Genomic DNA, 27,801 nt, shown 5'->3' with positions numbered 1-27,801 from the left:
CGGGCTCCTGTTTGAACTGTCGCGTGTTGAACAAAATTCGCAAGCATCCACGTACAGAATGTGCCGATTCCAACGAAATAGAATATACGTGGCCTCAGTTAGCGCAGTAATCATGTCGCAAGTGGCAGTTCCGCGTGTGTTTCTCTATTTATTAGCCGCCTTCCTTGCCACTTTTTCCAGTAAGTGTTATTTTCTTTAATATATATACACGCAACTTTGATATATAATATGTTGATGCGTAGCGAATTGATGCAAAGCAAAATTGAAAAAGAGCATTTCCCCACAGAAGCAAGTTCATACGTGCCGCCGGATGATTGTTTGAAATTCGATGTCGGTGATATTGAGGATTACTTGTCGAATCTCAATTTCGAGAATGTGCCGACGATCAATATGATGATCGGCGGGTTCAAATGCCCGGTCACAGCTTTGCCCTTCGGTGCTTTGAAATCAGACTGGGCAAGGCTGTTGCTTCTGCAAAGAGCGCAACCGAAGGAATCAATTTTCTTAAAGAAACTGGATCGTCTGTTCAGAATTTTAGTGATCGCTTACTTCCAAATGGAAGAACGTTTCGATGTTATGCAATCTGGATTTTGGAGTATAAGCAGGTTGGTAACAAAAGCTCTAACTTTCAACGATAAAGACTTTTTCACAAGCTTGATCTTTGTATTTTATTCGATCGAATATTTTGATAGTCCGACCGCGACGTCTGTACACGAAAGCACCACGAGCACTGATTCGAAGGAGGAAACGAAGAAACTCGATAACTCGATCGCTAATTCAAGAAAAATAAATAAAACCTCAGTGAATTTTGCTATAAGCACTTTTTCTAACAACGATGAATCCAGTAGCACGATTGAAATCGAACGAATCGCACTTACCAGTTCGGATGTGACGAGCGAAGGCAAAACCGGCAATTTTCATACAATATATAATATTCCTTTGAAGCATCACTCGATAAGCGAGCAAATCGACGAAAAAAGGACGGTAACCGCTTTCGTAAATATTACAAATTTTTCAGAAAGAACCACTGACAAACGGAGATACACAGAGATATCGACTTTGAGCGCGAATGAATCCGTTACGATTAACACCGCGAATAATTTTACTCGGAATAAAAATGGCACGAATATTTTTACGAGAGACGAACTAAATGAAGGTGGGGACGATTCTGACGCTGATAAAGATATTAATTTCTCAACGACAGAATTTAGCAAAGAAACTAAACCAATTGTAACTGGCTCGAACGCTGTTACCGCTCGTATTTTGCAAACGATGACTTCTTCTAGTTATCAAAAATTAATAGCGACAAGTGTCGAGAAAGAAAGAACGGCGGAATCAATTGCCCCTATTATATTTAGCGCCACGCAGACTAATGGTGTGAGAAAGCATGGTACTCAGAAAATGCGTAAGAATGGTGACTTTCCTGTATCGTACGATTATAAAGTCAGCGGCTTTAACTTAGGGAAATCTAAGAATGTAAATAGTCGAGAAATTTTTGACGTAAAAGCTACCAGTGAGCAAAGTCACGTTTATTCAGATAAAATTTCTACTAACCCGACCGAAAGTTTTAATCAAAGTCCTTCGAATAATCGGACTGGCGGTGTATCCCAAGTCTTTGAAAAGGTTCCATGGAATTCCATGAATTCTACTGTTCCCTCTAATGAGATCAAGGAGCCTTCGATCTACAAAAATACTCCGTTTGGCAATAAGTTTTGGAATACATTGGTAATTTCACCAAAAGTTTCTTCTACTACAGTTACCGCAGAACCGACGTTAATGCCGCAGACAAAAGGGACGGAAAGATACAAAGGAAATTCGAGAAAATCTAAAAAACGCGGAAGCTCGAACACCGATATTGAAAAAATGTTTAGGTGGTTTTATACTTTCAGTCACTCCAGGTACATATTTATATGTTTCTCTTACATCACACCTTCTTTTTCTAATTACCTTTCGTTTATTTGTCAACGTTTTGTCATAATTACAGTAAAAACAATTCGGTTGATCGAGGCGTCTACATCGCATGCAAAGGAAAGAGTCACAACGGCAAAGAGTAACCTCGCCAAACGATATTTTTCATCTGCGAGGTATTAGAATAAATTTGCATACACGTATCTCTTAAAAGGCAAAAGTTTGGATCGTTTTGAATCGACGATAATAAAATTGTTTGACTTTCACCTGGTTGGATATTGCTTCTTGGTCTGTCTGATTATACGGCATTCGTAGATGGTATAAGAAATGCACGTTGCGACAACTGGACACTTGCCGATTCTTATCAGCGATATTGCGGGCCAGTCCATAAATTCATGAGGCGGGGCTACGCTGACTGATATTTACGAGGTCCGCAGCTGGTAACGTTCGTCATGCTTTACGAGCTGTCGTAAACGAATCCTCTTATTATTCAGTTCTCTGTCCATAGGATTTTTCGGATTGTCTGCAAGCAGTTGGATTGTCCGCTTGATTGGTTCGATGCAATTTACGCAGGCAACGATAGCTTGAACGACATGGTGTTTCGGATGTGATTACGATCCAGTTGAAATTACACGCGAAATCGTGGGAAAAAAGATACGGGATCAGTGTTGCGCTGTTCAAAATGTTCTCGTTATCCGCGGGAAAGGGAATGAAAACGGTTGCGATGAGTACATAATTGGCTTTACGCAAACTATCGTGACTCGATGGTTTAATAACGGTTTTTCGAGATAGCACACCCGATCAGTTTAATTTGCAACGATAGCATATCAGCGGGTTGCGGTTAATAACCAGTCGAAGGTACGCGAACAAATAGGTGTGTTCAATCAGCACGTCGTGTCGTTCCGAATTATTCCGCGATATTTTTGTTAAAATATCCGTTCGTTCGTTTCGTTTGTCGATTTACGGTCCGCGATAGTGTGTGTACACGTTTTGTGCAAATGTGCACGTGTATTCAAAACATATGGAGAATCATCGAGTCGAATAACTTTATCGCTTATATTAATTACATTATACAAGCTAGATTTTCAGTAAATATGTTTAAAATTTAGATTTACAGGGTGGTTATCAATTTGTAAATCCGAGTTATCTCCTCGGTAGAGAATATACGCGATTTATGACTCTTTATTTCCTCGCAAGGCTATCCTATCTATTTTACATATTCCAGATGTTAATTCCTCTTTCATTTCTATTTTCTAATATATTTCTAATATAAATTCGTAGCGCGGTACGATACGTTCGCGTGGTGTTCGCTTTGGAAACCTTGCTAAATTAAATACGTGCCGGTATTGTACAGATCAATCGTTAATAGAGTAATCAGGAAGTTAGCTTTCTATCTTTTATTCATTCATTCTGTTGCCGTTGACTTCTTCGTGATCGAGCTAACGCTTTAATTCGAGAACATTATTATCGTTGGTAGGTTCGTCTGGTGCATCTTCTTTGCAAGAATTAGCATCAGAGCGAGCTATATTTATTAGAGTCAATAATTTAGCCCGTTGTGAAACGGATTAGAGCGGTATATCGTTCCTTCTAAGGAAACAAATTACCTTGCCTTGGCGAGATGCTAGTTGAACAGAGCATTCCTGGTTTCCCTTTGCACCTGCTTTTCCCTATTTCTCACGTCCACGCCGACAAACAGTCGCGCTTTGACGCGACTCGTTGGTAATTGCGTTAACAGTTACGACCAAACCGCTTGGAAATTCAAGGTTTCTCGTTGAATGCGAAATATTGTTTGACAGCATTAGACTGATCGACACGCTTCATAAATTGCGACGTTTGTTTCGTTTTTCTCGAGAGCCGGGCGAATTAAGCTGAGAAATCGTTCACGGAAGAGGTGTGTCGTGGGTGGGGAATTGATAAATAAAGGTGATCAATCGCGAGCAAGTGTTCAACTCTGGCGAAACAAATTTGCTCATTACTTATCATTTCTTCGCGATTACTCGCCGGTCGGATTAGCCGTACATTGTTGTTCAGGAGGGAAACAAATTAGTCGCTTCACAGGAACGCGACTTCGAGAGGTTCTCTGGCTGGGTTCTCTGGTTCTCGTTCCTACGGTATTCGTGTCTAGAATACGGTAATGTCGGTGTACGTTCGCTTGTTCAAACTGTTCGTCAGGGTTACTTTAGCTTCTTGAGCAGCATCGAGAGTAGCAACGATGGACTAGCGGCTAGAGGAACGTTGAGGCTAGTATCTACCACCGACAGAAAGTTCACGGAAATCATTTAACCGAGGAAGAGTAGCGCGATCACAGGAAAAGAGGAGGAGTGCAGAGCATCGGTGTATGATGGTGGTGGTGCCGCTGGAGGCTGAGGCGAGGGTGAAGAAACGCTCGGTAATTATTTTACCGACGGAAGCGAAGGGATGAGAGAATGCAACTTGCACCCTTCCTCTTTTCACTCCACCTCCGTTTCTGGCGGCTTGATGTTAATTCATACTAATTGGTTGCATTACTCTCGTTTCATTCACCTGCCGTGGTTGTTTCCTTTCCTTTCGATGGGAACCGCCCATCCTTGTTTTTGTTGCTCGACATCCTGCCATGCTTTTTATTAATTAGTCGCCAATTAATTTCAAACATTTCCTATAATTTAACCGTAATTCCTGCATTCTCGTGAATACTTTCGATTGTTTAGTTTTTCGTTATCAACTTCCGATAACGTCCCGAACGAAGAAACTCGATTTACTAAACATCAGCGGTACCTCAATCGTGAAACGTCTGATATTTGAATAAAAATTTATCTAATTTTCATTAGATAAACGAATTAAAGAAGCGATAATACAGTCTTTGTGATACACGTAACAATACCGTGTAACTCGTTCGGCTGTTGCAGATACAGAGGAAAAGCTTGAATTATAGAGAAATAAAATAACGGCTTAACCCACACCGAAACAGGAGAAGAAGGAAGGAGCGTTATAAATAGGCGGGTGGCTCTTTGTTCTCGGCAACATGTTCCGCAACGATAAAAATTTCCCGCGAAACCAAAAGATCTCATGGACCACGTGTAGCTATTTTTATGTCACCTGGCCAATTTGTGGGTCGCACGCGTTTCTTAGATATCTTTGGTTATCCATGTTTCAAAAAATATGGAATGTCGGCTTAGGAGAAAGTTGGCTGAAAAATTCCAAGAAATTGATGGACCAGTCGTAATCTGCAGCAGGAGACGGCCCGCGAAAGTAGGAATCTATAGGTGGCGAAGGAAGAACGAAGATGCGTGAGAAAGCGTCGGATTGTTGGACACCCCTTGCGAGGGTGTAATCATCTTTGCTCAGTCTCGTCCGTGAAAATCCATTCTCGTCACGTCGAGACAAACGGGCTCAGTTGACTCTCCATCTAAATCTCCTTCTTCCTTTCGTTCTCCGGATCTCCTTCTTCCTTTACTCGCACGGATAAGAAATGAAATTAAAATTCTCCAGGAGACTGAAACGTCACGTTCCTCGTCGTCCGTCTCATCTCATTCCTCGTTTCGTGGAAGGGAGCACCGCGTCCGTTCGCCTCCAGGTATCCGGAAGATAAAGGAAACGAGAGATCGAGTCTGCTTCGTGGGATCTCGCAGATCGTTCGATTCGGACGAGCTGGGCTGTCGGTGGATCTCCAACTTTCCACAGAAAAGAACGAATCCCAAAGAGTTGGGCTAACCTAAAACTCGGAATAAAGGGTCTGATCCTCTTCTAGGAATGCATAGAGATGCGTACGAGAGTCGATGTGAAATATTTGTTTTCCAAATAGAGGTCGAAGAAATAGTATTTTGATATCGCTACCGTTCGAGCTTCTTCGGATACGTGCTTTCTGTGCAAAGGGACACTGGGACGTTCCGTATCTTTGCTTTGGAAATTTATGGAATTTACTTTTCATGGAAGAACCTTGCGTGCGAACCAAGGCAGCCTTCCTGTTCATCGAAGACGGACTAGTCGATCTCGTTAAGTGAAAGAAAGGACGAGGTACGGTTTGTGGGTAGGTCGGAGTGGAAAGCGTGGCTGGTTAATTGGAATCGCCTGCAAACTTGGCGACTTCTCAGCCTCGAAAGCATCGATGAAATTGCAGCACCCGTCAAGCTTCGGCCGGTTTCCTCTTCAGTTTCGAGATCGTTTCTACCTTCTCTTTGCTCGTCGCTTTTCATCCAGCGACAGTGGGATGCGACTCAATCTCGCTGCCAGTTTTCGTCCCGAACACACTGTCGTCTTCGACTGAACACGGTGGATCCCTTTGACTCTTAAAGACGGTGTGACGTGTAAGTAATTGTTACTTCATCGCTAGCTTGATTATAGCAATTTTCCTAGCTCCTTGGCTCGCTCCTACTTTTCTCCTCCTCTTCTCATTTACTTCATTACCTTCTTTGTCTGTTCGCCGCGTAACTTTATCGCGGAAATTAGTTTCGCTTCTTGCGCATATATGGCGCATCATCGATGCGACCATCGTTACATCCACATACACATTTTCTTTCGACTTTGATTGTTTCACATCTCGGGTTACAAAATCGTCAGGTCGCCGCCATTCACGGTACGCAGCCGAGAGAATGCCTGACAATTAATTATTCTCTTCTACTTTTTCCTCCGCAAAGAGGAATAAAGGAAGAATATGTAGGCGTTAGTTTCCAGGAAGTTCGCACAAAACAAGTGGAAATCTTTTTCGGCGATGGTCACCTTCAATTCTCGCTAGTTTTATTCAGACAGCGTTCTCGCCGCGAGACGAGCTTTTCTCTCGTTCGTAAGTTACGCTTTCCTTTCTTCGTCGTGCCAAAACTCGTCCGGCTCGTTAATACTTTCGCGGCGATCTCCGAGTATAAATTTCGCCGTGGTATTTTCCATCGTATACCGTAAAAAGGATGGTTTTTCACGAACGAAAACTGTTCTATTTCTTACCAAACTACCGCGCGATCGTTAATTTCTTTGTCGCGGATGGATCAAACGACGAGCGAAATTTTGTCGAAATTTCCATTCGACCGGAAGAAAAATGGGAAAGTGGGTGTGTCTTATGGAACGTTCGAGCATTCGTCCTTGAATTATGTAATATTTCATCCAGGGAATTAATTCAGCGTCTTTTGTTCAGGAAACAAGGAGGGAACTAACGAGCTGCGTATTGTCCAAGATTTCATATCAAACCGATATTTCTGCACGATTCAACGACAAGGCGTTTGTCGAACGACGAAGACGTAATTACGAAAGCAGAGCGTCGAACGATCTTGGCGGTCGGAGGAAGCGGAACGACGCCTTGCCCCGACCTTTCCCATCTTCGGCATCAGTAAGTTAGAACTATTCGAAACGTTTCGTCCCTCGTTTGCATGCCGATACGTGGCACTGAACCAAGAACCAAGTCAGCCCCTAGATCGAGCGCAGACCGACCTGTGCGCGAAACTTCACCAGTGCCATTTCTCGGATATAAACTCGACGCTCGGATCCACGTACAGGTACACTCTGACTGGAAACTGTGAATATAGGTGCGACGGAGTCTCACCGGGGATGATGCCTTGCAATTTCGCGCGATTACCGCAGGGCTCTTCCAATTTGCCGAGAAACTTTGCCGTTATCGTCCTTCTATACTTGCCAGATCGATAATCTCCCTCGCTCGTTCGCTCCTCCGAGACGTTGTTGGAATCGCTACGATCGTCTTTGTATCTTTTTTCGAATTTGCGAACAGGTAAACGAGAGCGTGCGGATTTGAAACGAGACGATTAATCGCAGAAGGAAAAGTTGGGGGCGCGGAAGCGAAACGGCGGGTCGATACGCGTCGATTGTTCGAGGACGCAACGAGGATGCGCGTTCACGGAGGACGGCTCATCTTAATCACCAATTCATCACTCGCCATTGCCCCTCGAGGCAATCGCGCGTGAACCTAGCCTGATAGACGATACATCGGCGATACCGAAGCGTAGGCATCGTCGCGTCCTGGCTCATCCCCGATTCGCCGGAGAACTGGACACGCTTGGCCAAATACCTTCGCTAGCTGGTTACATATAGCCAAGTATCTAATCGTACCAACTACACCAAGGTTTTTCGAACGAGCTTGATGTTGGCAGACTGAAATTAAGATCGCTACGGAACGCGAGGGTGGACCGAATTGATACGGACGATCTCGCTGACGGGGACGCTTCGCCGATCCGCAGCCTCGTCTACCCGATAACGATCCTTAAATTATTTCTAACTGGCGATTGTTTGGTCGTGTCGCTCCGCGTCATTTTCGATCACCGATTTCGTCTTCCCACTCGTTCATGGAACACGAACTCCTGTTAAACGATAAACGGTCGCTCGACGACGCCCTTTTCTGACGCAGAACCACGGAGAGGAATAGCGGTGGAGATTCGCGAAACGCTGAAGCAACTATTTGCGGTTGAACGGTATGAAAGAACGTCTTGACGATCGTTCGTCTAATAGAGGACTGGAATATCGTGAAAAAGAAATACCCCCGTGAAACGCATGATTTTCTAAAGTGCTGCAGCAAGTGACCGGGCAACGGGGCGGGAACAGCGAAGTAGGATCAGTTACTCTTCCAGGAAGGGATGCGTTGGTCCGTGAACTCGCCGATAACGCAGAATTATAGTCCCAGCTCTGGCAGAGCCATCCTCTTCGAACCAACCATGTGATTCCCTACAAAACGCCTATCACTGTGCGTACCGAGGCGTGAGCAGCTTCGGTTTGCACGCATGTATCATCCCATCCCGTTGTCACTAGCTTTGCTTCTTCGCTTTTGTCCCAACGATCCAATGGACTGTGTTCCTTTTTACAAACGGACTAAGCGAAAAAAGCCAGATCGCGATCTGGCGTAGAGCAATCGCGCGGTGGAACGAAGATCGAAACATGCGAAGAAACTGTACCGATCGACCGGTCGACATCTTCCGATAGATATCGGCCGCGTTCGCGTTCTTTTTTTTTTATTCGAACCGGCTTTTATCCGATCGAAAAGCAGAGCATTAGATAGACGGTGGCATTTCCTCGAGGTGACCTTCTCTGTTCCGCGGTGGTCGGATATCGGATTAAAATACACGCTTACGAAAGGATAATGAGTCTGGAAGGCGGCGACAAAAAACTGCGAACTCTAGAGGATTTTCCAGGAACAATTTACTTGTCCTTCCTCGCAGTTCCGTAGCATCGGACGATTAGATTATCCTGTACGAACGCTGCGAATCCCACGCACACTTTTGCCCTTCCATTTCGGGTTGGAACGATTTCCTAGCCGCTGGAACGGCTAATTGGCAGCGTCCGGCCATTATCACGAGTCTTCTTAATTTACGGAACTGAATTTTGCCGTTATAAATGCCGGTTCGCGACTATCAACTCATCTATACCGACTAATTTTACGAGGAAATTTAATGGAGAATCGGAGGAGCGGAAGCGCGTTTTCACACGAGGGAATGGCTAAGGGTGGATAAAGTCGCGTACATTTCGTCCCGAATAGTTTTACCTTGCGACTTACAGATAACATCTTTGCGTTAACGCGAACGTGACGTTTTTCGGAGGAAATTAAATGGCGAGTCAGTGTGTGCAGCGTACAGTCCTCGTGTCATGTCAAATAACATCAGCCGTAATTACTTTTATTTAGGAAGAAACGCATTTACCATGTTTTAAGAGGTTCATGGGCCATAGAACATCCTCCAGATGCATACTCGATTACCAATCCACCAATTACCGGTACGTTCCTTCGAGTGCTTCTACTTTTCTCTATGATGCAGCGTTCAAGGCCGAAAATGGAAAATCGCACGACCAATTATAGCATTCATCTTGAGAGTGCTTTCCATCGATCTTTATTTTTACACAGTTTTATATTCTCTCCTGCTCCATATTTTATCTCGTTCTTATCCAAACATCGTGTCATTGCTCCGAGCTCATCGATTCGAGAGATTCGATTTAACGACTAATTTTCCTTGATAATTTTTGCCACGGTAATGGCTTAGTATATCGAGTCATTCGCAAACTCTGACGAACTATGTAAATTCATCGAGTAAGGTGAATGGCTGTGACGGATGTGGGTGGTTTTTATCACGTCGACCTTTTTTTCGCAAAGCCGGCGTTAAAGCAGTGCGTGACTGTGATTCGGTTCTTATCGTCCGATCTTCGTTCGCAAATTTAATTACTTTTTTAAGCGAACGTTTGCCAAGAAAATTTTTCCATGTTTCGTTGTGTGTTCCAGTAGCGGATAAGATTCAGAGGTTCAGGAATTACTTAAAAATTCCACAGGCTACGCGTCAAAGTACAAGTACTTTTTAGCGTGATTTCACACGACAGAAGTTTCGTATTGTTATGTAACGTAATGCACGTTGATTTTCGCTAATTGCGGTGCTCTGGTACTTTATCTTGCGAGATTTCAAGCGTTTTATGTCGTCAGAATCAGATTGAGAAAAGAAAATTGCCAGTGTTGAGCCCTTGAGTATCATTGGCATGTTGAAACTCATTAGGAAAATTATCCGAGCTGCAGTTGGAAACCGACTTGCCAGAGGTACTACGACCTTTTTCCTTTATTGCTTTTCTCTTTAGAAGTTCAACGTTTGTTTGTAGAAATTCTGAAACACGTTGAAAAATGCCGTATAGAATATATACGAAGCACGATGTAAACGACGTAGGAGCGAGCGTTCGTAGAATCGTATGCTGGTTTGTAGCGTTAGCTGTAATACGCGACGTCGAGTTCTATTTCGATAATAGACAAAGTGATCGTGATTTAGTTGGATCTGTGCTTTTCGCGGTCGCAACATAGACATCGTCATTACGATGCCTTACGAGGAAAGAGTATCTGATTGATCTGCCCTTTCCTCCGTACTTTGATCTTCCCAACGTACCGTGTATTTCGGCGTCTTACCGTTTCATCTTCGTAAGAGATACAGAAGAGAGACCCTTATTTAGTGGATTCGGTTAATGTTTCCCGTTGCAAGGAGCAACGACGAGCGAACGCTAGCTAGAAAGATTGCTTTTGTAGGTTCGTTCGCCTTGCTGCGCGGCCAAGGAATTTAGAGAGTCACGGATGTAATTTTTATTCATTTCCAAGGGAACTTAATACCAGAACTGCTGCAAAGGGATTCCAAAGGTTTTGTGCTCGTTCGACTGTGGTTTAGTCGGATCTTTTGTTATATTGCCCCTTGCTGTTTCGTGTTTGTTCTTTTATTTCGGTTAATAGGAATACTCGGCATAGTCCTTAGCGAGTAAAACAAAGGCGCCATGAAGCATCCTTCCTCCGAAGAGTTTCTAATAACGTCTGGTTAAAAAGGATTCGAACGAGTACATACCTACGTATAAATTAAAGATTGAATGGCATGTCATTTTTATTTCGTGTCAGCGGTGCGAGACTAACGGCGCGATGAGAAATTCTCGAATGGAGGAAAACCGGCGAATGAAGCACGCGAGTGTGAGAACAAAGGACGACGCGATATTGGATAGAGCATAAACGAGAAGGGAAGTTATGGCGGTCTCAATTAGTACAAATAAAACGTTCCGAGCTAGCTAATATTATTTATCGCTCGCTCGGATGCCTCTGCACGTCGTATAAAAGCGAGAACACGGAAACCCATTATAATGAAATTAACAAATTACCCGTCGTCCAGCGCCTCGACCTCTGCTCCTGCCAGCGAACCCGTACCACCGAATCCCTACGAGTATCGTCTGTTTTCATCCTCTCGCGAAAACCACCCCATCTCGATTTTCTCTTCTCCCTTCTACCCTTCTCTTCTCTTCCCTTCCCTTCTCTTCCCTCTTCTCTTCTCTTCTCTTCTCTTCTCTTCTCTTCTCTTCCCGCATCACGCGAAAGACAGCCTATACAATTCAGCTGATCCCGTTTCCGTTACTCCGCTTCTTGTGCATTAATTCCATTCTCCGTTAGCACGACTGGGGTCTCATTCAGACAGGAATTTCCTATCTGTGGAGGGAGCCTATGCTTCTCCGACGCCGACGGTACCGCGTAGTAATCACTGGAATTGCTACTACTTTATTCGAGCGCTTGCCCCTTTCGTCACGCGATACACGCGATTAAAAGCAACTTCTACTCCGTAGAAAAGTTTCCCCTCGTTTCTTTTTCTTCGACGGTTCCTCGATCGATTGGACGATTTATAAATTTTTCTCGCTGAATCAGCCGCGCAAACGCAGACCCGAGACTAACGTTGTCACGCTTTCTAACTAATTCAAACTTACGAATTCTTCAAACGTACGCTTCTTTCTCTGTTTTCAGTGTTTACAGATGGAATCGTACGTAGGGAAATTTTCAATTATGCACATTTTGCTCGATGTAGTCGGCGTTCACGCGTGACACGTCGCAGAAACGCGAGATGGGGGGGGTGAAGCGAGTGGATCCAGGGGTTGTCGGTGGATGAAGGGGTGAAGAAGGGCGGAAGAGGTGAGGGAGGATGGAGGGGAGGGGGATGTCGGTTTTTGGGAGGGTGCGGGTTCGGTGCAGAGACAATAGTAGGCGGACAAAAGCGTGATATACGACGACCCCCGGAGCAGTGGTATTAAAATCATATTTTTAAGTCCTCCATCCTACCCCTGGACCTACCGCGAGCGCCGTACTCTTCGTTGCTACCAACTCTGTCCCCTCGTTTCATGCTGAACCACAAAATGGCGGTGGATGGGTGGTGTCTCTGTGGGACTGACGATGCTCCTGGATTTAATTGGATTCGTTGGCTGTAATTAATGCAGCTCCATCGGCCGTGGAAAGGTACCCGTTTCAGGATTTTGATTTCTTTTAACTACGCCGTTACCCGGCCACTCTCATCTCCGATATTATTTTTGCAGGCTTAAGTGTACGATCGCTCGTAGCGGCAAAGACAATCGTTCATAGAAACGGTTAAACGTTAATCGAATTCCTTTGACTTGAGATCGATCGTTTATTAACGTCGATCGCTAATCTCGTCAAAGTCGGCAAAAAAAAAAAGAGGAAAAAGCCGTGACGGATGAAAAAGTTGCAGGCTATATCAAAGGTTCGAGAAGCAGCACATTTTCATTTGAAATTCCGTGTATCTCCGGAGAATCTCGAATCGGCGGGTTATTCAGCCTCCAGTCTGATTTAAAGTCCTTCGAAAGGGATGATATACGGGCCTGAATGTATGTACCTTCGCATTTACACGCAGGCACGCGTGAAATGAATATCTCCTTCCTAACCCGCGACCCACCGCAGACGTATATATTTCATCTTGCTATCACTATTTCAGAGAGGTGACTTGCTTTTTCCTTCCCGCTTCAAAGGATTCTCTGGCTTACTTTTCTGCTAGATACGGTCGTTAACTTGGATACCACCTGCCGCTTGCTGCATTATTTTTGAAAATTCGTTAGCGATCTAGAAGAGGAACGGACGAGCGGATCGACGCGTAGTCGCCTCGCTTTCCTCTTTTACTAAAAGTTCAACGTCGCTGAAAAATGAATATCTAAAAGTAAACGCGAATTACCGCGATAAACCGCGATAAACCGTGCGAAGCCTCGGATCTCGAAGTGATTTTAAATTAAACGAAGAACGCGTAAGATGCGAGAGTGTGTAAGGATCTCAAGATCTTTGAAAAATGGACTGAGAACTTTGAAAAAAAGAATTCACGCGTCAACTTGCGATTTCGAGTACGCGTTCTAGTCTATTCAATCGATGACGAGTTTCAGGTATTTTCTTATTTTAGTTCGCGTCCACTCGAAACAGATATTTTTTCGAGATTCACACGCGTCAGAAAAAAGAAGCGACAAAACGATGCGGCCGCGTTCAAACGTTGCACGCGTACTGCAGCCACTCCGGATGCACTTCATTAGAACTTTTAAATCTCGTTTCGTGTCGTCGTCCGCTGAATAACTCGTGCGACGACCGAGTTTCGAAACAGCGAGATGAATTTGCTGGTCCCTTGAACGCCGTTATACGTACGCCAGTCTCTGGTTCCCCGCTGTTACCTCTGCACGGTTTCTTGCCCAAGTACTCTACATTTTCTTTGCTACTTTATCACCGCTGATCGTCTTTACCGTCAAGGTTAGCAAGCAGCCTTCGAATACGCGAACTATCAATAAATTATCCTTTGTTAAGAGCACGCGCGTGCGAGTACTTTGTCGCTACGGTAAATTTGTTCGTATTCCTTTTTTCTCCAATTTTATTTCTACCGAGTAAGTTTAATTGTTAGAGCGATCGATTTACGAGCAGACATCGATGTAACATTTCAATTCCAGGCGAAATCTTAGGATTTGTCAACGTGTCACGGAAGAGAAACGCGCATTTTTCAACGACCAACCGGGACGAGATATCTCCCTGTAGAGTTGCTCCCTTTTTTACGAGGCTCTCCTTCGTGTCAACGCTATCGGTGCGAGTTTTCACTCGGAACGAATGGAATAAGGGATTCGCGTTTGGTTTTGTCGCGTGTAACGAACAACGGTACGGTGCTTTGCTCAACATTTTCCAGTCTCATCGTTGGGACGCGTGCGTCGTGACGTTACGACGTTCGGGCGAGACAAGAAAATCGAAGAAAGCCGAGTCGTTAGAATTGGCGATTGTTGGAAGTCGAAGAAAGCGCGACTCGGGCAAGACCGATCTCTTTCTAAGAAACTGGAAGACGAATAGGAACGGGCAACAAGTTGGAAGCGAGCGAGTTACGAACGTTTGAAATTCGCGAAGAATTGGCCCCAGAGAGTGGAGAAGCAATTAGAATCTCGGAGAAGGGTGGACAGCGAGATGCCAGTCGTTTAGCCAAGGCATTTTCGCATTACACGGACCATTAGGAGTTACTTGGCGAGGTTGCCTTTCGGAAAAACGCTCCACTTTGTATAATGGTCGGCCGAAAGGAACAGGAAGTTCCGTTGTATACGTTTACTGCGGGGCAAAGGTGCTCACGCGTTCGCCGACTATTTCATTTTAAAGTCAAAACGTCGTGCCTAGTCGGAGCTCCGAACATCGTAAGAGGGTTGCTATACTATTATAACTTTGTAATGGCCTACTAGCGCGTACTTTGCCCTGGATATTGCCTTAAAGGGCGCAACCGTGAAACGTCCCCTTCGTAAATTTAACTTTCAAACACGTCGCCCGACATCGGTCCCCGCTAGTGCACTATCGCGTTTTTCATGCACTTTTCCATCCAGCTTTCTCCCGCGTTCTTTCTTGTCCTCTCTCTTTGTCGTTTCGCGGTCCGGATTATGGTAATGATCACCGACTTTTATTTGCCATCATGTCCGCGAAACTGCCTCGTCGATTAATCATCTCGCACGAGATACGACTTTCATCTTGAGGTATCGCGCGTTTATCACGCGCGTTCTAAATAAACCGATGCTAACGATGCACCGGCGGAAAACCACGAGAACTTAATTCACTATTTTATTCGAATCTATCTATCTTTTCTTTTCGGCAACTCGACAAGCGTTCTTTTTACCGAAAGCAAGACATCGCAATTTTAAGCGCGTTTATACACACACTTATACAGACACTTATCGTAAGTTTACTTTTAGACGAAAACGACTATAGGTACGGACGTTTTCCAAAGTATTCGCTGCACCGGGAAACTTATCGACGAGTTCCGTGTCTCGATAGTTCCACATATAGCTTAAATTATTCGCAGACTTCTCTTTTCACTCGGTCCATAACACGACGACGCAAGTTTCCAACCGAGAAAGAAGGTCAGTAGTACTTAACGCTTAATTTGTCGAGTAGTCACGAGGACTTGCACGATGTGATTAAACTTTCAACGATAGAAGGGTCTCAGCCGCGTACAATGTCCGGCTCTTTTCAAAGATCGCCCCATCGGCATATCCTAATCGGCCTGGGCCGGCTTCTTTCCATCGCTTCTCCTTAACTGTATTCATACGGCAGCATGAATACGGACCAAATCGAAGAGAGAAAACGGTCGACGGCTCCGGGAAATGTCGGTCGGTTCGAAACGACCGCGGTACGGATTTGAGATCTTTGGAAGCGAACGTCGGTTCTCACAGCGTGCATGGAAATCGGTAACGAAGGACGTACTCGAGATTTCCGAGTAATTCCAATTTATGGCGTCGCGTTGTCGCAAATCATAAGCGCGGCCGGACGTTAGCGCGCACCGCTGCGGAAACGCTTCGCGTAATGGTCGTTCGATCTTTGGATTACGATCCAACAGAAATGTTACATCGGTTCGTTCGATGTCCTTGCAAGTTACATTTTCCGCTCGATATATCTGTACTAGATGTTCTTCTCGCGAATCGATCTCCATAGAGATTTCCATGTATCGTCGTCCCTCTGGTAGATATTTTATTGCTGGTTGTAAACCGTGTATCGGTTGTACCGGTTCTAAGAGTTGTTCTCCAAAGGAATTCTTCTCTTTGTCGTCTCTCGAGCTTCTGCAGAAGGGGCAAATGTTGGTTCGTTCGGTGATACTGGTCGAAAGAATTCACGAATTGCGAATGAAACGGAAGATAATCTCCGAGCAAAGTAGAAAGGAAAACGTTGTTTCGTCGAGGACAGCCGCTGGACGAATCTATCGATTGTTGGGTGCTCCTTTCCTCGAACATTCTTGGCTAGCTAGGAGTAGAACGAATTGTTGGCGGAACGCCAGAAGGCCAAGCGAGAACGCTCGCCCAGGTGGAAGCAGAAGGTAGCGTGGTACCTCGAGCAAGATTCCGGGCAAAAAGTTAAGGGATAAAAAAAGAAAGCAGCGAAGAAGGGGAAAGAGCGGGGCGGGAGGTGGAACGGAGAGAGTAGACGACCACGAAATATTTGTCAATCGCAAAGCCAGGAAGACCGGTCGGGAAAGTCGATTTAACGCCCGTTAAGGAAGCAATTCCTTTAAGAAGGACGAACGACGGAGCAATGGTGGTGCGACCCGGGGATGCTCGACCTTCCTGGACTTACGACCTTTCACCGGAGAATCGCTTCCGTCCGCCATTATCGGCGGACGAATGGAACATCAATAACCAATTTCGTAAGACTAATATCGCGAAAATTAGTTTCCTGAGGTCCCTTTTCCTTCGTGCTTCGTTCCTTACACTCTCTCACTCTCTCTCTGCCTCTCTCTCTATCTATAGCTTCGTTAAAAGGTCTATGACCTACTCGCCGTTCATGCTTTTCTTAATGTCCAGCCATCGAGCGAAAGCGATCGTGAATCTCCCTTTATCGTCTCGCAATACCCGTTTCCGGCCATATTTTCCTTTTTTTATCGCGCACGCTCGCCGTCGCACCGAAGAAACGATAATATACCTTTTAATCCGTGTCACCCAGATTTACCCGGTGAAATATCTACCTGGACGAGTTCGAATTCCGCCTAAATGCTTTCTGAACGATCCTCTGAAAATCGGTCATTTCCACTTTCCTATGTTCGCGTTCCTCTACACGCCGCCTCTCACCGAATCTTTTATTTTTCGTTTCTCGTCGGTTTTTCGTCGACGAATTCGCGACAACGGCGATCCTTCCTTTTCATCCGGATCGAAGACACGTATCCGAAAATTCTAACGAAAAGGATTCTTCGAAAGGCTACTGGTCGATCGTGTTGAAAACTTTGCTGCGCGCTATCAAACGCGTCGATTAATTATTCACCTTGATAACGTTGGACGATGATCTTCTCAGAACTTTGTACTCACAGTCGGTAAAAGTACATAGATATCTCTGGATAATTTTATTTTCCTTCGAGTAGCGCGCTTTGCCAGCAATTTCTTGAATTACACAGGGCTTCCACTTAATTATAAATTAATTGTTCGCCGAGTTATGGCTCGATTTTTACTTCTCTTTTCGACCTAATTACCAGAAGGCCTTGAAGAACTCGGAAACTCACCCGTTCTTTCCCTTCGTACACCGGTTTTTCTCCGTCGTTTTTGCGTTTCGTTCCGGTTTCCCACCCTTTCTTGCCCTCGCGGTATCCAACTACCATTTCGCCAGTGTATCTCGAACTTCCCTTTAACGAGAAACCACTGTACCTTTCGTAACGTCACCTTTTTGCCCGGAATCATGGCGTTTCGATGTTTCTTTTCACAGCGAGGAAATTTCCAGGCCAACGAGGGCGCATTCGACCAGTGAATTTTCCGGTTTCCCCTTTGCGGCAAACGTCGATAGGCGTGTAAGAAGTCTCTTTTTCTCCCTCTCTTTCTCTCTCTGTCTCTCTATCTCCCCCTTTGCACGTGTTCCGTCGGCCGCATTAATTATTTTGTCGAAATTTACATTCGCCCCGGTGTAGTCGGTGGAATTCGGTGGAGAAAAGGAGGGTAACACGGTAACCGTTGGCGTGTCGAATTCACCGGCGCGATAGACAAGCAAAGCGATAGACAAAAGGTCGTGCTTATCGAGCAAATTTGATCAATCGGCAATTTCACTCGGTCTATCGGGGACGATATTTGACGCGATTCCGTCTCGATTTCTTTTTATCGATCCGGTATAAAGGCTATAAAACGAGATGCTGGGAATGTTAAAGTTGATTTATTAACGTTTGATTTATTTCCCAATCGATCGGAACGAATGCATTTACCCTGGCGAGGCAAGATAGCTGGGCTCACCAACCTGCGCCGCGATCAACCTTTTCATTTCGTACCCTCCTCTGCTTTCTCCTCTCTCGTCCGCTTCTCCCATTCCCCCTTTCTCTTTCGTCGTTTTTTTTTTCTTAACAAGAATTCCACCGTTTAAGTGCCATATTTTTCGTGCGAGCTGTAAGAGCGCCGGGTGTCTATTAATAAGCATATCAGACCGGTGGAATCTCGCGATAAAAGTGATGTATGTCGGTGGAATAACGGAGCATCGCGCCAAGAGCGGCTGATACAAACCGCTCGCAACCGCGAACAAATTTCCCACGAGTCGCTTTTTAACGGCCATCGGATGTCAAACGTCTCTTCCTTCGGTTACTCTTTTCCAACGCGCCACTATTTCAACGTCACGGACGTATTTATTACGCATCGTGGTAACGTTCGCGCGTCATTTTTCTCCCACTCGTAGACTTTTGCTCATTTTTCCAAGTAACGTAGCCGACGACGACGCGCCGCTTATCGCGCAACGCATACGCGTTCGTTCGGCGGTTCCACTTCGCTGAAAAACGTTCGCGCGATAAAAATTGCAGCAAGTGCGCGCGATCTCGGCGGAAGGAAGCGCCGTCGTTTAGAAAAACGGCCAGATAACCTGGTCAGACGCGTAAATGTCTAGAATGTACGAACTTGTCGGATGCAAATTTTGCGACTTTTTCCAAAGATGTTGACGAATAAGAAATCGCAAAGTTGCCGGTAGCTTGCGGCAACAGTAATGGAAGATCGGCGCGGTGGCGAAGCTCCAGTCGGAAACTCGGAAACGTTTCATCAAGCAACCGAAATCTCCTCTTACGGTGGCCTATCCAGCTACTAGCTGCTATCTCCGCGTTCCTACTTGTAATCTCGCCTCCTTTATATCTTCTTTGTTATCAGCAGCCAGCGAAAGGAGGAAGAATCGAACGTGGATTTTGCGAACGAAACTTGACTGAGAGACCCCCATACGTAACATCGTCGGGCTACTTCGTACACGTCGTGGTTTCTCTCTTTTCGTTCCTTCTTCGTCGTTCGAACGATAGAGATTCTCTTGTCGATGAGAATCGAACAGCTGAGCCTTCGGGGATTAAAATTTAATTTGCTTGTACGCGTTGCACGCCTGTGGCTTCGCCTCTGTGGAAAGTTGGTGGCGCGGATTCGACGATCAAAAAGATTCGTTTGGGAAAGTATAGTTCGCGTAGTTGGAGCGATCGGTATCGAGCTAAAGTTCGCGACGAATCGGAGGATTAGGAGGATCCTGAAGTTTCCGCTTATACGTCGGTCAAAATTCGTGCGACATGTACTGACAAAGAACACGACCAATACTTTTAGGAGCTTCGTATCACGTTCGGCGAACCGTCAAACAAAATTCTTCCGTGGTGTACAAAGGGAACGTTCCAAGTTTCCAGAGCCAACGACCTTCCTTCGCAAATTCGTAACGTCGTAAGTTTCGAGGTTATACGATGCAAAGTGAAGCCGACGAAATTTCGTAAGTTCGTAAACGGGCCCGTGGTAAATCGCACAGAAATCGGCGTGTTCGAGTTTGAGAAAAGATTGGCGCAACCTGAATTTTCCGCCGGCTGTTTCATAATCGCGCCACCACGAACATTGGCCGAGTCTATTGAAAAACCTTTTGTCGTTCGGTTTCCGATTTCTGCCAGATCTCATTCTTCGTCTCGATGAAGTATCGGAAGCAGGAGACTCGAATCGAAAACTGAGAGCAGCGATGAAGAGAGGAACGAAGTGTGTCGCGCAGACCATCAACTTGTCCAACCCGGAGACATGCGTAAGACCAAAGAGGATTCAGAAGCTCGTTCATGCAGACATGATGCAGCCTTGTCCGAGCATAGTGGCCGGAGGCTCTTCTTATTGGACTCCGAGACCAGTGCCCATTAAAATCTGCACGCGGAAAGACATGCAAAGAACTTGTCCGCCAAAGGTGAACCAAATGATCGTTTCGTTGGGCGCACGGTTCAAAAGGCGGAAAGACGGTTGAACAGGAAGCGTACGTGGTCGAACAGAATATATTTATCGTTAATGAGATTCCGTTAGCGGGATCGAATCTCGACTCGTTAACAAGGCAGCTTTGGCGTTAAATCACGCGAACGCGTTCCCATGGCGCGAGTTCGACTCGTGTTCGCGCGATATACACGCGTCTAGGAAGCGACGAATGACGATGTATCGGCTCCTGTAGGAAACTGATTGGTCGATACCGTAGTTACGTTTACCTGGAATTAGCTCGACGGTTCGGTGTACACAGGTATAGGGACGCGGATGAGTCTCTAATGGAGGAGGACAGTTTAGAGTTGGCGTACTTGTTAGGGACACGTACGTACGTGACCTCACGAGTCGAAAGCATCGTCGCGTTTAGCAGACTAGCAGACTCTAGGGTCCACTCGTTGAACAGAAAGCCGGATACTCTGGAGGGTTTCGTAAACGCGACAAATCTTTTCCTCTCTTTCACGGGCTTCTCTCCACGCCTGTTTCCATTTCCGTAGCTTCGCCATGTATTTTGCTGCAATTCGAGGATTCGGTCGCCATACCCGTCAATGCGAATAAACATAAACTCGTTTAGTCAGAAATATCAACGTTTCGTTTCGTAAGTAATTCCGATTTTTGTTCGATTTTCCGCTTCACCTTCGATATTCGCTCGTATACCGTGTGCCGGCAAATAAGAACCTGGTTCACCGGTCTCTCGATTCTCAACGCAAATACAAAGATACGAGGGAAGGAATACCGCGCTTGTTCTTAAAAACTCTCAAATATTGATATTCTTTCGAGTCACGTACGCAAACTTGGTGCTCTATCCAAAGAAACGATACAGTCCCAAACCGTAGTAACGTTATGTACGTTTGCTTAGCTCTGCGAGTGTCCGCAGAAGACATTGCCAAAGACGTCGGGTTACAAATTCTGTAACATTCTGCTCTTCCTCGTGAAAAGTAGCATCGCGGCTGGTCTCGTTTATTGGACGCATACCGAGGGCTTGTGGGGTAGCAGCGCCGACGTCGAGGACCTGTATCGCAGGATAATGGCCACGATCGCTCCCACTTTGGACGACAGAGAAGTAGTAACCGCACGATGAACGCACTTACCAACGTTAACTTCTGCTTTTTTCTCGATCCATGGAAATTGTTACGTTTTCACAGATCGAATTGCCTCGCATAAACGATTTCAAGAACACGATGATACAGAAGTACAACTACGCCTTGTTTACCATAATGAACTGTATCGTGAGCGCGTCGACGATGCTGCGGAAGCAGCTTCAACGTATGTTGGTCGACGTCGAACCAGCCAAGGTCGAGCCATCCGGCGCCGAATCTTTCAACGATACGACGGACACCGAAGAGGAAAGTTAACACTTGCGCCATTGTTAAATCATACAAGACAAATTCCTTGTGTAGTGTTGTTTGCCCTCGTCTCGTGAGTTTAAGAAGTGCTAATGCACGAATAAATTCGTAAAACACTGGCTCTGCTCTATCACGGAGAATACGACTACTCGTGTTAAGAGGTGACTGCGACAACCGTGTTCAAGATGTTCACGCTGGTTTCGCCGAGGACGTTGGCAAAGATGTTCTCGAGATGTTGCTTCACGGTACGTACATAGAGATTCACGTAAGCGCGCGAAATACGATACAAGGACAGATTAAAATTCCGTTCAGCTTGCTTCCATTTTTTCCCGGAACACCAGAGGGTACACCAGGGATTTCTCACGGTAGTTGCATTTTAAGCGATTTTTATGGTACCTCTTGCTATCGTTGTAAAATTTCACGCTTCTTTCCAGCCGGTATTTTACCCGGCGCGAATTTATTCTCGCGACAGAACTAAGAATTCTATGGGTTTGAACTCGTGGCGCGAATAACATTGAAAAATACCTCGGAAACGAACTCTTAATCGAAGAAGGATCAGCCGCGAATCGGCAAATTCGATCTCGTCCACCCCTTCGTGCAATCCCTGATTTTCAAGTTCAATTTTTCTTTCCGCTCCCTCTTTTATAAATTTCGGATTATGCTAAATGAGTCTTTAACGGTCTCCGGAGATCATTCAGCATCGTTCGATCGGTTAAATTTGTTCGCGAACCGAGGGGATCCGCGTCTCCCGTCTCCTTTCATTGAATCGACAATCTCGATCGAGAATTCTCTTCAGCAAAGAAAGTATGCTTCGTTAATTCGGAAATGTAGCTCCCTACGAAAAGCGGATATATCCTATCTATGTGTGCAGCGATCGCTGTTTAAACGGTCGCTTTCCTTTCCCTATCTTTCCCTTCGAAGTTCAAAGATGCATCTTTTTAATAAATCAAGCGTAATCGAAGTCGGTGGAATATCACAGAGAGTCGGGATAGTCCTGTGGGAGGGTGATTCAAAGCACGATTCAGTTCGGACAGTTAAACAGTTTATTCAGATCGAAACTTTATGTAATATATACATACGAGTTAGTAGACGATATGCAGTTCTGATATGAAATCACCTATACAGTGAACTTAAAATATAATCGATTTACACGGACCTCGCATCATGCTGATTATGTACATTCGTTAGTCTATTCGTTTTCGTGTTCGATCGAATCGCTTGCACCAGGTCAGCGGCGCATCGTTTCCTCGCGTGCCAAGAATTTTCCTATCGATGTTGTCAGAACGTTTGCCGGAAAAAGAGGAGCCATATAGAAAAGAAGAACCAAAAGGCCAAAAAGAAGAGGAAAAACCTGAATTATATTCTTCATCTTTCCCTCGAGGAGGAACGAAACGTTTGAGCGTACAGGAATCGATGTAGATTCTCGGCTTGTGCGTGCGTCATACCGAAAATTGATTCTCGCCAGATCGACAGCCGGATACGTTTAGGTTAAATGGACGTGAAAGAAAAAAAGTGTGATCGCGTCGATCAGGTCGCTGATTTCCACGCGGGAACGTAGCGATTTCGTTGGCAGTGCGACGACGATCGACCGTAACGATGATTTTTCGAGGGTTCGATAGAAAAAGATGTTTGATCCGATTCCCGAAGCGCGGCTAATTCTATGTTTGCGGCGAGGATAGCGTTTACTCTAATTAACAAAGATCGTTGTTCGTCGAGCGTTTTGGGAAATAACGACCTGTCAACCTGTCACTCGAACAGAAATCGACGAGTCCCATCGAACGACGATACAGGTCGCGTCGTTGCGAATCGCTTCGATTTCCTGGCACACCAGCGTTTCCTACTCATCGTCAGTCGGATTACACTTTCCATTAAACTCGCACCCTCGAAGATCGAAATTACCGACGACGTTTGTGCGATCGTCCTCGAGCACGGTTCCCACGTAGGGCAAATTCTTCAACGATACATACTTATGTACAACGATACGACATTAACTAACGAGCAACGACTTTTAGTTACCTTTTTTTTTTGGATTCTTTCATTATCCCTTTTTTCTCATTTAATACATCGAAAAAAAAGAACACTCGACATTTGGTTCGACGTTACTAATCATTTGGATCGCGTAATCGATTCGCGATGCCTCACGCAATACGATAACTTAACGTTTATTTCTTTTTCGCTCGTTTTCTTCTCTTCGTTACACGTTCAAAGTAGAAACCGCATACCTCGAGCGAGAGTCTTGGACGAAGTTGGCGTTACTTCATTCTCTTAGGAATATACTTTGTCACTTTTTACTCCTAGTTTCGCCGTCAAGCTTCATGACTTCGTCGCAAAGTGTCACGTGGAAGCCCGGTTTTTCTGACCTTACAAATTCAATTTTTCACCCGAGTATAAAGACTCCTCGAGTCTCTCCGCTACTCCGTTATTCTTCTCTCGTTCGTTAAGCGAATCGAATGAAATTAGGAGAACAGTCGGACGGCTGCGACTTCTCGGTCGAATAATGCACGCGGTAAATTTTCATTCTCCGATCGTTGCGCCTACACGTGCGTGTATATTTACAAGAGTGTTCCACTCACGTCGGAAATTAGGCTAAACGCGAAAAGGAACGTCCACGTCGACGATGGAACAAAATTTGGAAACTTCGTATCACAGCTACGATCGAGTACGATCGAACAAAACGTTCTTCGTTTTTCTAAAAAAACCGCGCTTCCTCGCCGTAAACCGCCTCGTTTGCCAGCTCGCGCACGCCGAACTATCTCGTCTCCGACTGTTCTCCTCAATTTCGATCGGATTCGTCGCGATACAGTTACAAACACCTCGAGTTTCTATTCTCGATCGCATCACTTATTGTCGATTCTTGCTTAACGCATTTTATCCTCTCCGCTCGGAAGAGAAAGCGATTTTCGTTGAATCAAACGTCGTCCCTAATTCCAGCGAATGTTAAAATCGCGTTGCGCTCGTACGAGATTTCGTGAGAATGCGAGAGAAAAAAAAGAAACGAAAGAAAGAGAAGGACGACCACGGGCTAAATAATCGAAAGGAGACGCCGACGACGTTGCAACGTATAAAATGGTGTTTCGTACAAACTGCTTCCGCCCCGAATATGTTTTCCGTCGTTGAAACTGATTGATCAGCCTCGATACCGCGCATCACGCCTCTTCCTTCTTGCAACTCGGCGAAGTAACATCGCGTTATCTTTCCATTCCCCCGCGTCTTCCTTTCCTCTTCCCTCTCCCCTGATTTCCATCGTATATTCTCGCCCAGTTCCTCCATCCATCTTCATTCCGAGCAACCGGAAGAGGGGTTGTACGAGAACCTTTTATCTTTTCTCGCGTTTCTCGGCCTAATGCCTCGATGTCTGGAGAATTCGATTGGTAGGCTGAGACGTGGGTTTATTTACCCCCATTTCGATTCTTCGGCGTCGATTGCCAACGCCGCCGGCTCCCAGTGCAATCGCTTCGAAGCGCGTTTAATACCTTGGGCTGGCAGCCGGATACAAAGTGGAACGTGGTTCTCGGATAGAAAGTTGCGTTTCCTCGATACGTTACTCGAGACTGCCACTTCGGCGAACGGTGGTCCGGTCGTACGGCGTGTCCGGGAGGCGAAGTCACGTAGCGAGAAAGAAATATGCGAAAAGACAGCGTCGAAGATGGTTGGACTCGGAGTCTGGCGACGGAAACAGGGATAGGGGAAAGTTGCGCCGACGTTCGAAGACAGAAGAAGACTACTTGGGAACATGTAGCCCAGGTGGAAAACTCAGGAGCGCAAGTTTTCACCTAACTCTTTTCCAGTTCGATTCTTCTTCTTCTTTTCTTTCAGTTCCGTTCCTTCCTTCGTCCGTTTCTTCCCGAGAGGAAAAAAGAGAAAAGAACAAATTTTGCCCGACTATCGAGAAAACGTTTACAAAACAATTTTGGCGGATACCTTCTCGCGATTGGAAAGTTTTCCCGACAAATCTAAGCTCGCGTCGCACATTCGCCTTTCTATCCATCGCTTATCCAGTCGACGATCTCCGTTAGCTTAGCGGCTGTTGTTCCGTTGCTCGCAACGACACGGCGGATTGTCTTTATGCCGCTTCGTACGATGTCTAATCGTTTCGCAAGACGAGTCGCGAGAGCGTTCGTTCGCTGCGTACGATATCGATCATCGAACGTCTTAATGGTCAGTGTCCAGCCGTGCAGCGCTACGAACGAGCCGAAATTTTCGGCAAGGGACCTCTGTTCGTGTCGATGAACGCGATACACGGGCGCAAAAGGCGACGAACAACGAGGTCTAGACGCAGCTCTCCGGAAGCCTGTTGGCCATCAGTCGTCTCTTGATCGCCTCGCCGTCCAAGCATTCGCCAGCGACGACAACGCCTTGCCCGGCTCCGACGACGACGACACCTTGGCTGCCACCGAGTGTCACGCCGCCCTGTCCACCGCCCATCATCACTCCCGTCATGGGCATGCTCTGTAAACTCGGTATCGTGCTTCTCGATGGTAACCTCAGCTCCGTCGGTCTTCCGCTGAATTTGTGGCAGAGTTCGTCTATGCTTGGTGTAGGTCCGGGTGTGACCCAATGTCCCGGGGGATATCCACCTGGATAACTCGGTGGGCTAACTTCCACCAGGTTTCCCTCTGCAACATCGAACCGAAGATAATTCTTTTGCAATTCGTTCGAAACGATATGAGGCGTCCTCGTGACAATTAGCCACGCGGTTCTCCTCGTCTTCTCTTTTCATCTTTGCCCTATCCGATTGTAACGTGACGTTTCCTACGCAAACCTCGTGTACGTATCATTTCTCGGAATGACCAACGTTCTTGGCTCGGTGAAAGCGAGAAATCTATTTTACGTCGTCAAACCGTTGCATTTCATTTCTTACTAACATTCTAGTCGCGTTAAACGCTTACATTTTTGATAGTCTCCCGTTATCGAGTTAATGCCTGCTAATGGCTGGATTCGCCGAACCGGTGTTTCCCCGGCGGCGATATTTTAAGCAAGTTTTTGTATTTAAATTCGTGTCTCGTAACCAATTCCAAGTCGATGTAGGGGGAACGTAGACGGAAATTAGTCGGAGATGTTTGTCCCGCGAGCACGTACCACCGCGTTAAGCGAATTCTAGAAAGCGATATGAACTGCGCGGCCGATCGCGCGAATCGATCGCAATCGCGGACCTGCCGAGCAAATGGAAAACGTTTTTGGAAAATATTTGGCGTTTTTGGTCCGATCTCTTTTGTTGGGGATGAAATACCGCCGGCGCCGTGGCGCTCGGCAACCGTGTAAGCCGCGGTAATTTAATAAAATCTATACACGCTGCTATTACAAATCGCGGCGATGCTCGTAACCCACGCAATTAGATTAACTGCGCGTTGCGAGAACGTTTCCTGGCCATTATTTGAAAATGCAGAGCGGCGCGGCGCGGCGTGGCACGGCCATCGATCGGTAGCGCACCGCTTTGCCAGCGACGAAACCGCATTCGAAGCCCCGTGTTTCCAAATCTTCAGAAACTCACCGAATTTATTTGGGATGACGTCGGGGTCGGTTTCCACGGTTTGCTGAGGATTTTGCAGAGGATACTGTTGCGGCGGCAGTTCGCTGAGTTCCGCCGGTTTTTCGTGTCGAGGTTTCGACACTCGTTCGCGGCGTACGCGCACCACCACCACAAGAATGATGAGGACCAGCGTGACCAAAGCTCCGACCACCACACCGATCAGCGGCGACAGCACGATCCCAGCGTCTTGTCCTTGAACAGAGGCGTAAATCGAAGGTAGTTAGCGGAACGATGCGTCAAGTGTAGCGGGGTTTGGACGGGAAACGCGGTAGGTGCCAGCGTGCATTTAAACGACCTACGTAATTAACAAATTCCGCGTTGCCGCCGTTTCACTCGGGGCTCGATGAAATTTACGAGGAAACTGGGGATTGACAAATGAACAACGGTAATTTATTTAATATTATCGTGGCTATAATTAAACGACGCATAGACCTTGTAATAATAGCGCGATCGTTGCTCGAATCGCAGCGAATGAATCGTAATATATCCATACATTAATAAACAGGTAACCGCAGGACGCTGGAAACTGCGCGACAATGATCATTATGAAACGGTAGACAAGCTTTTCGAAGGACGATCAAGCGTTGTCCA

The 27,801-nt window shown here is 45.9% G+C and overlaps 3 protein-coding genes across 10 annotated transcripts in view; 2 read left to right on the top strand and 1 right to left on the bottom strand.

Moving 5' to 3' along the window:
- The first annotated feature begins 37 nt into the window (after positions 1 to 37).
- Positions 38 to 7,130, top strand: LOC126921911 (uncharacterized). 4 transcript variants are annotated; one of them, XR_007712594.1, is made up of 6 exons: positions 38 to 179; positions 287 to 605; positions 693 to 1,898; positions 1,985 to 2,084; positions 2,224 to 2,337; positions 2,417 to 3,093. XR_007712594.1 is itself a non-coding variant. In XM_050733949.1 (5 exons), exons 1-4 carry the CDS (start codon positions 59 to 61, stop codon positions 2,052 to 2,054), a joined length of 1,716 nt encoding a protein of 571 aa, XP_050589906.1. In that variant the 5' UTR covers positions 38 to 58; the 3' UTR covers positions 2,055 to 2,084; positions 7,010 to 7,130. The 4 variants fall into 4 exon arrangements, 3 of the variants coding, with proteins under 3 accessions (XP_050589906.1, XP_050589907.1, XP_050589905.1); XM_050733949.1 differs by lacking the exons at positions 2,224 to 2,337; positions 2,417 to 3,093 and adding an exon at positions 7,010 to 7,130; XM_050733950.1 differs by having other exon boundaries at positions 2,224 to 3,093.
- LOC126921933 (uncharacterized) lies at positions 7,106 to 21,820 on the top strand. Its single transcript, XM_050734017.1, has 4 exons — positions 7,106 to 7,201; positions 19,995 to 20,272; positions 21,194 to 21,397; positions 21,480 to 21,820. Exons 2-4 carry the CDS (start codon positions 20,060 to 20,062, stop codon positions 21,687 to 21,689), a joined length of 627 nt encoding a protein of 208 aa, XP_050589974.1. The 5' UTR covers positions 7,106 to 7,201; positions 19,995 to 20,059; the 3' UTR covers positions 21,690 to 21,820.
- An 885-nt stretch (positions 21,821 to 22,705) lies between these two features.
- The window catches only part of LOC126921894 (nephrin-like), a 252,845-nt gene continuing 247,749 nt past the window's right edge, over positions 22,706 to 27,801 (bottom strand). For all 5 annotated transcript variants that reach the window (XM_050733899.1, XM_050733902.1, XM_050733900.1 and 2 more), the window contains 2 exons: positions 27,172 to 27,402; positions 22,706 to 26,296 (listed from right to left, as the gene is read on the bottom strand). In XM_050733899.1, coding sequence (XP_050589856.1) covers positions 25,950 to 26,296; positions 27,172 to 27,402 — 578 coding nt within the window. In that variant the 3' untranslated portion in view covers positions 22,706 to 25,949. The remainder of the gene's footprint in view (positions 26,297 to 27,171; positions 27,403 to 27,801) is intronic.

This window comes from Bombus affinis, chromosome 11 (genome assembly GCF_024516045.1).
Source record: "Bombus affinis isolate iyBomAffi1 chromosome 11, iyBomAffi1.2, whole genome shotgun sequence".
Taxonomy (NCBI): Eukaryota; Metazoa; Arthropoda; class Insecta; order Hymenoptera; family Apidae; genus Bombus; species Bombus affinis.
This window is presented reverse-complemented; position numbering and strand designations above follow the sequence as displayed.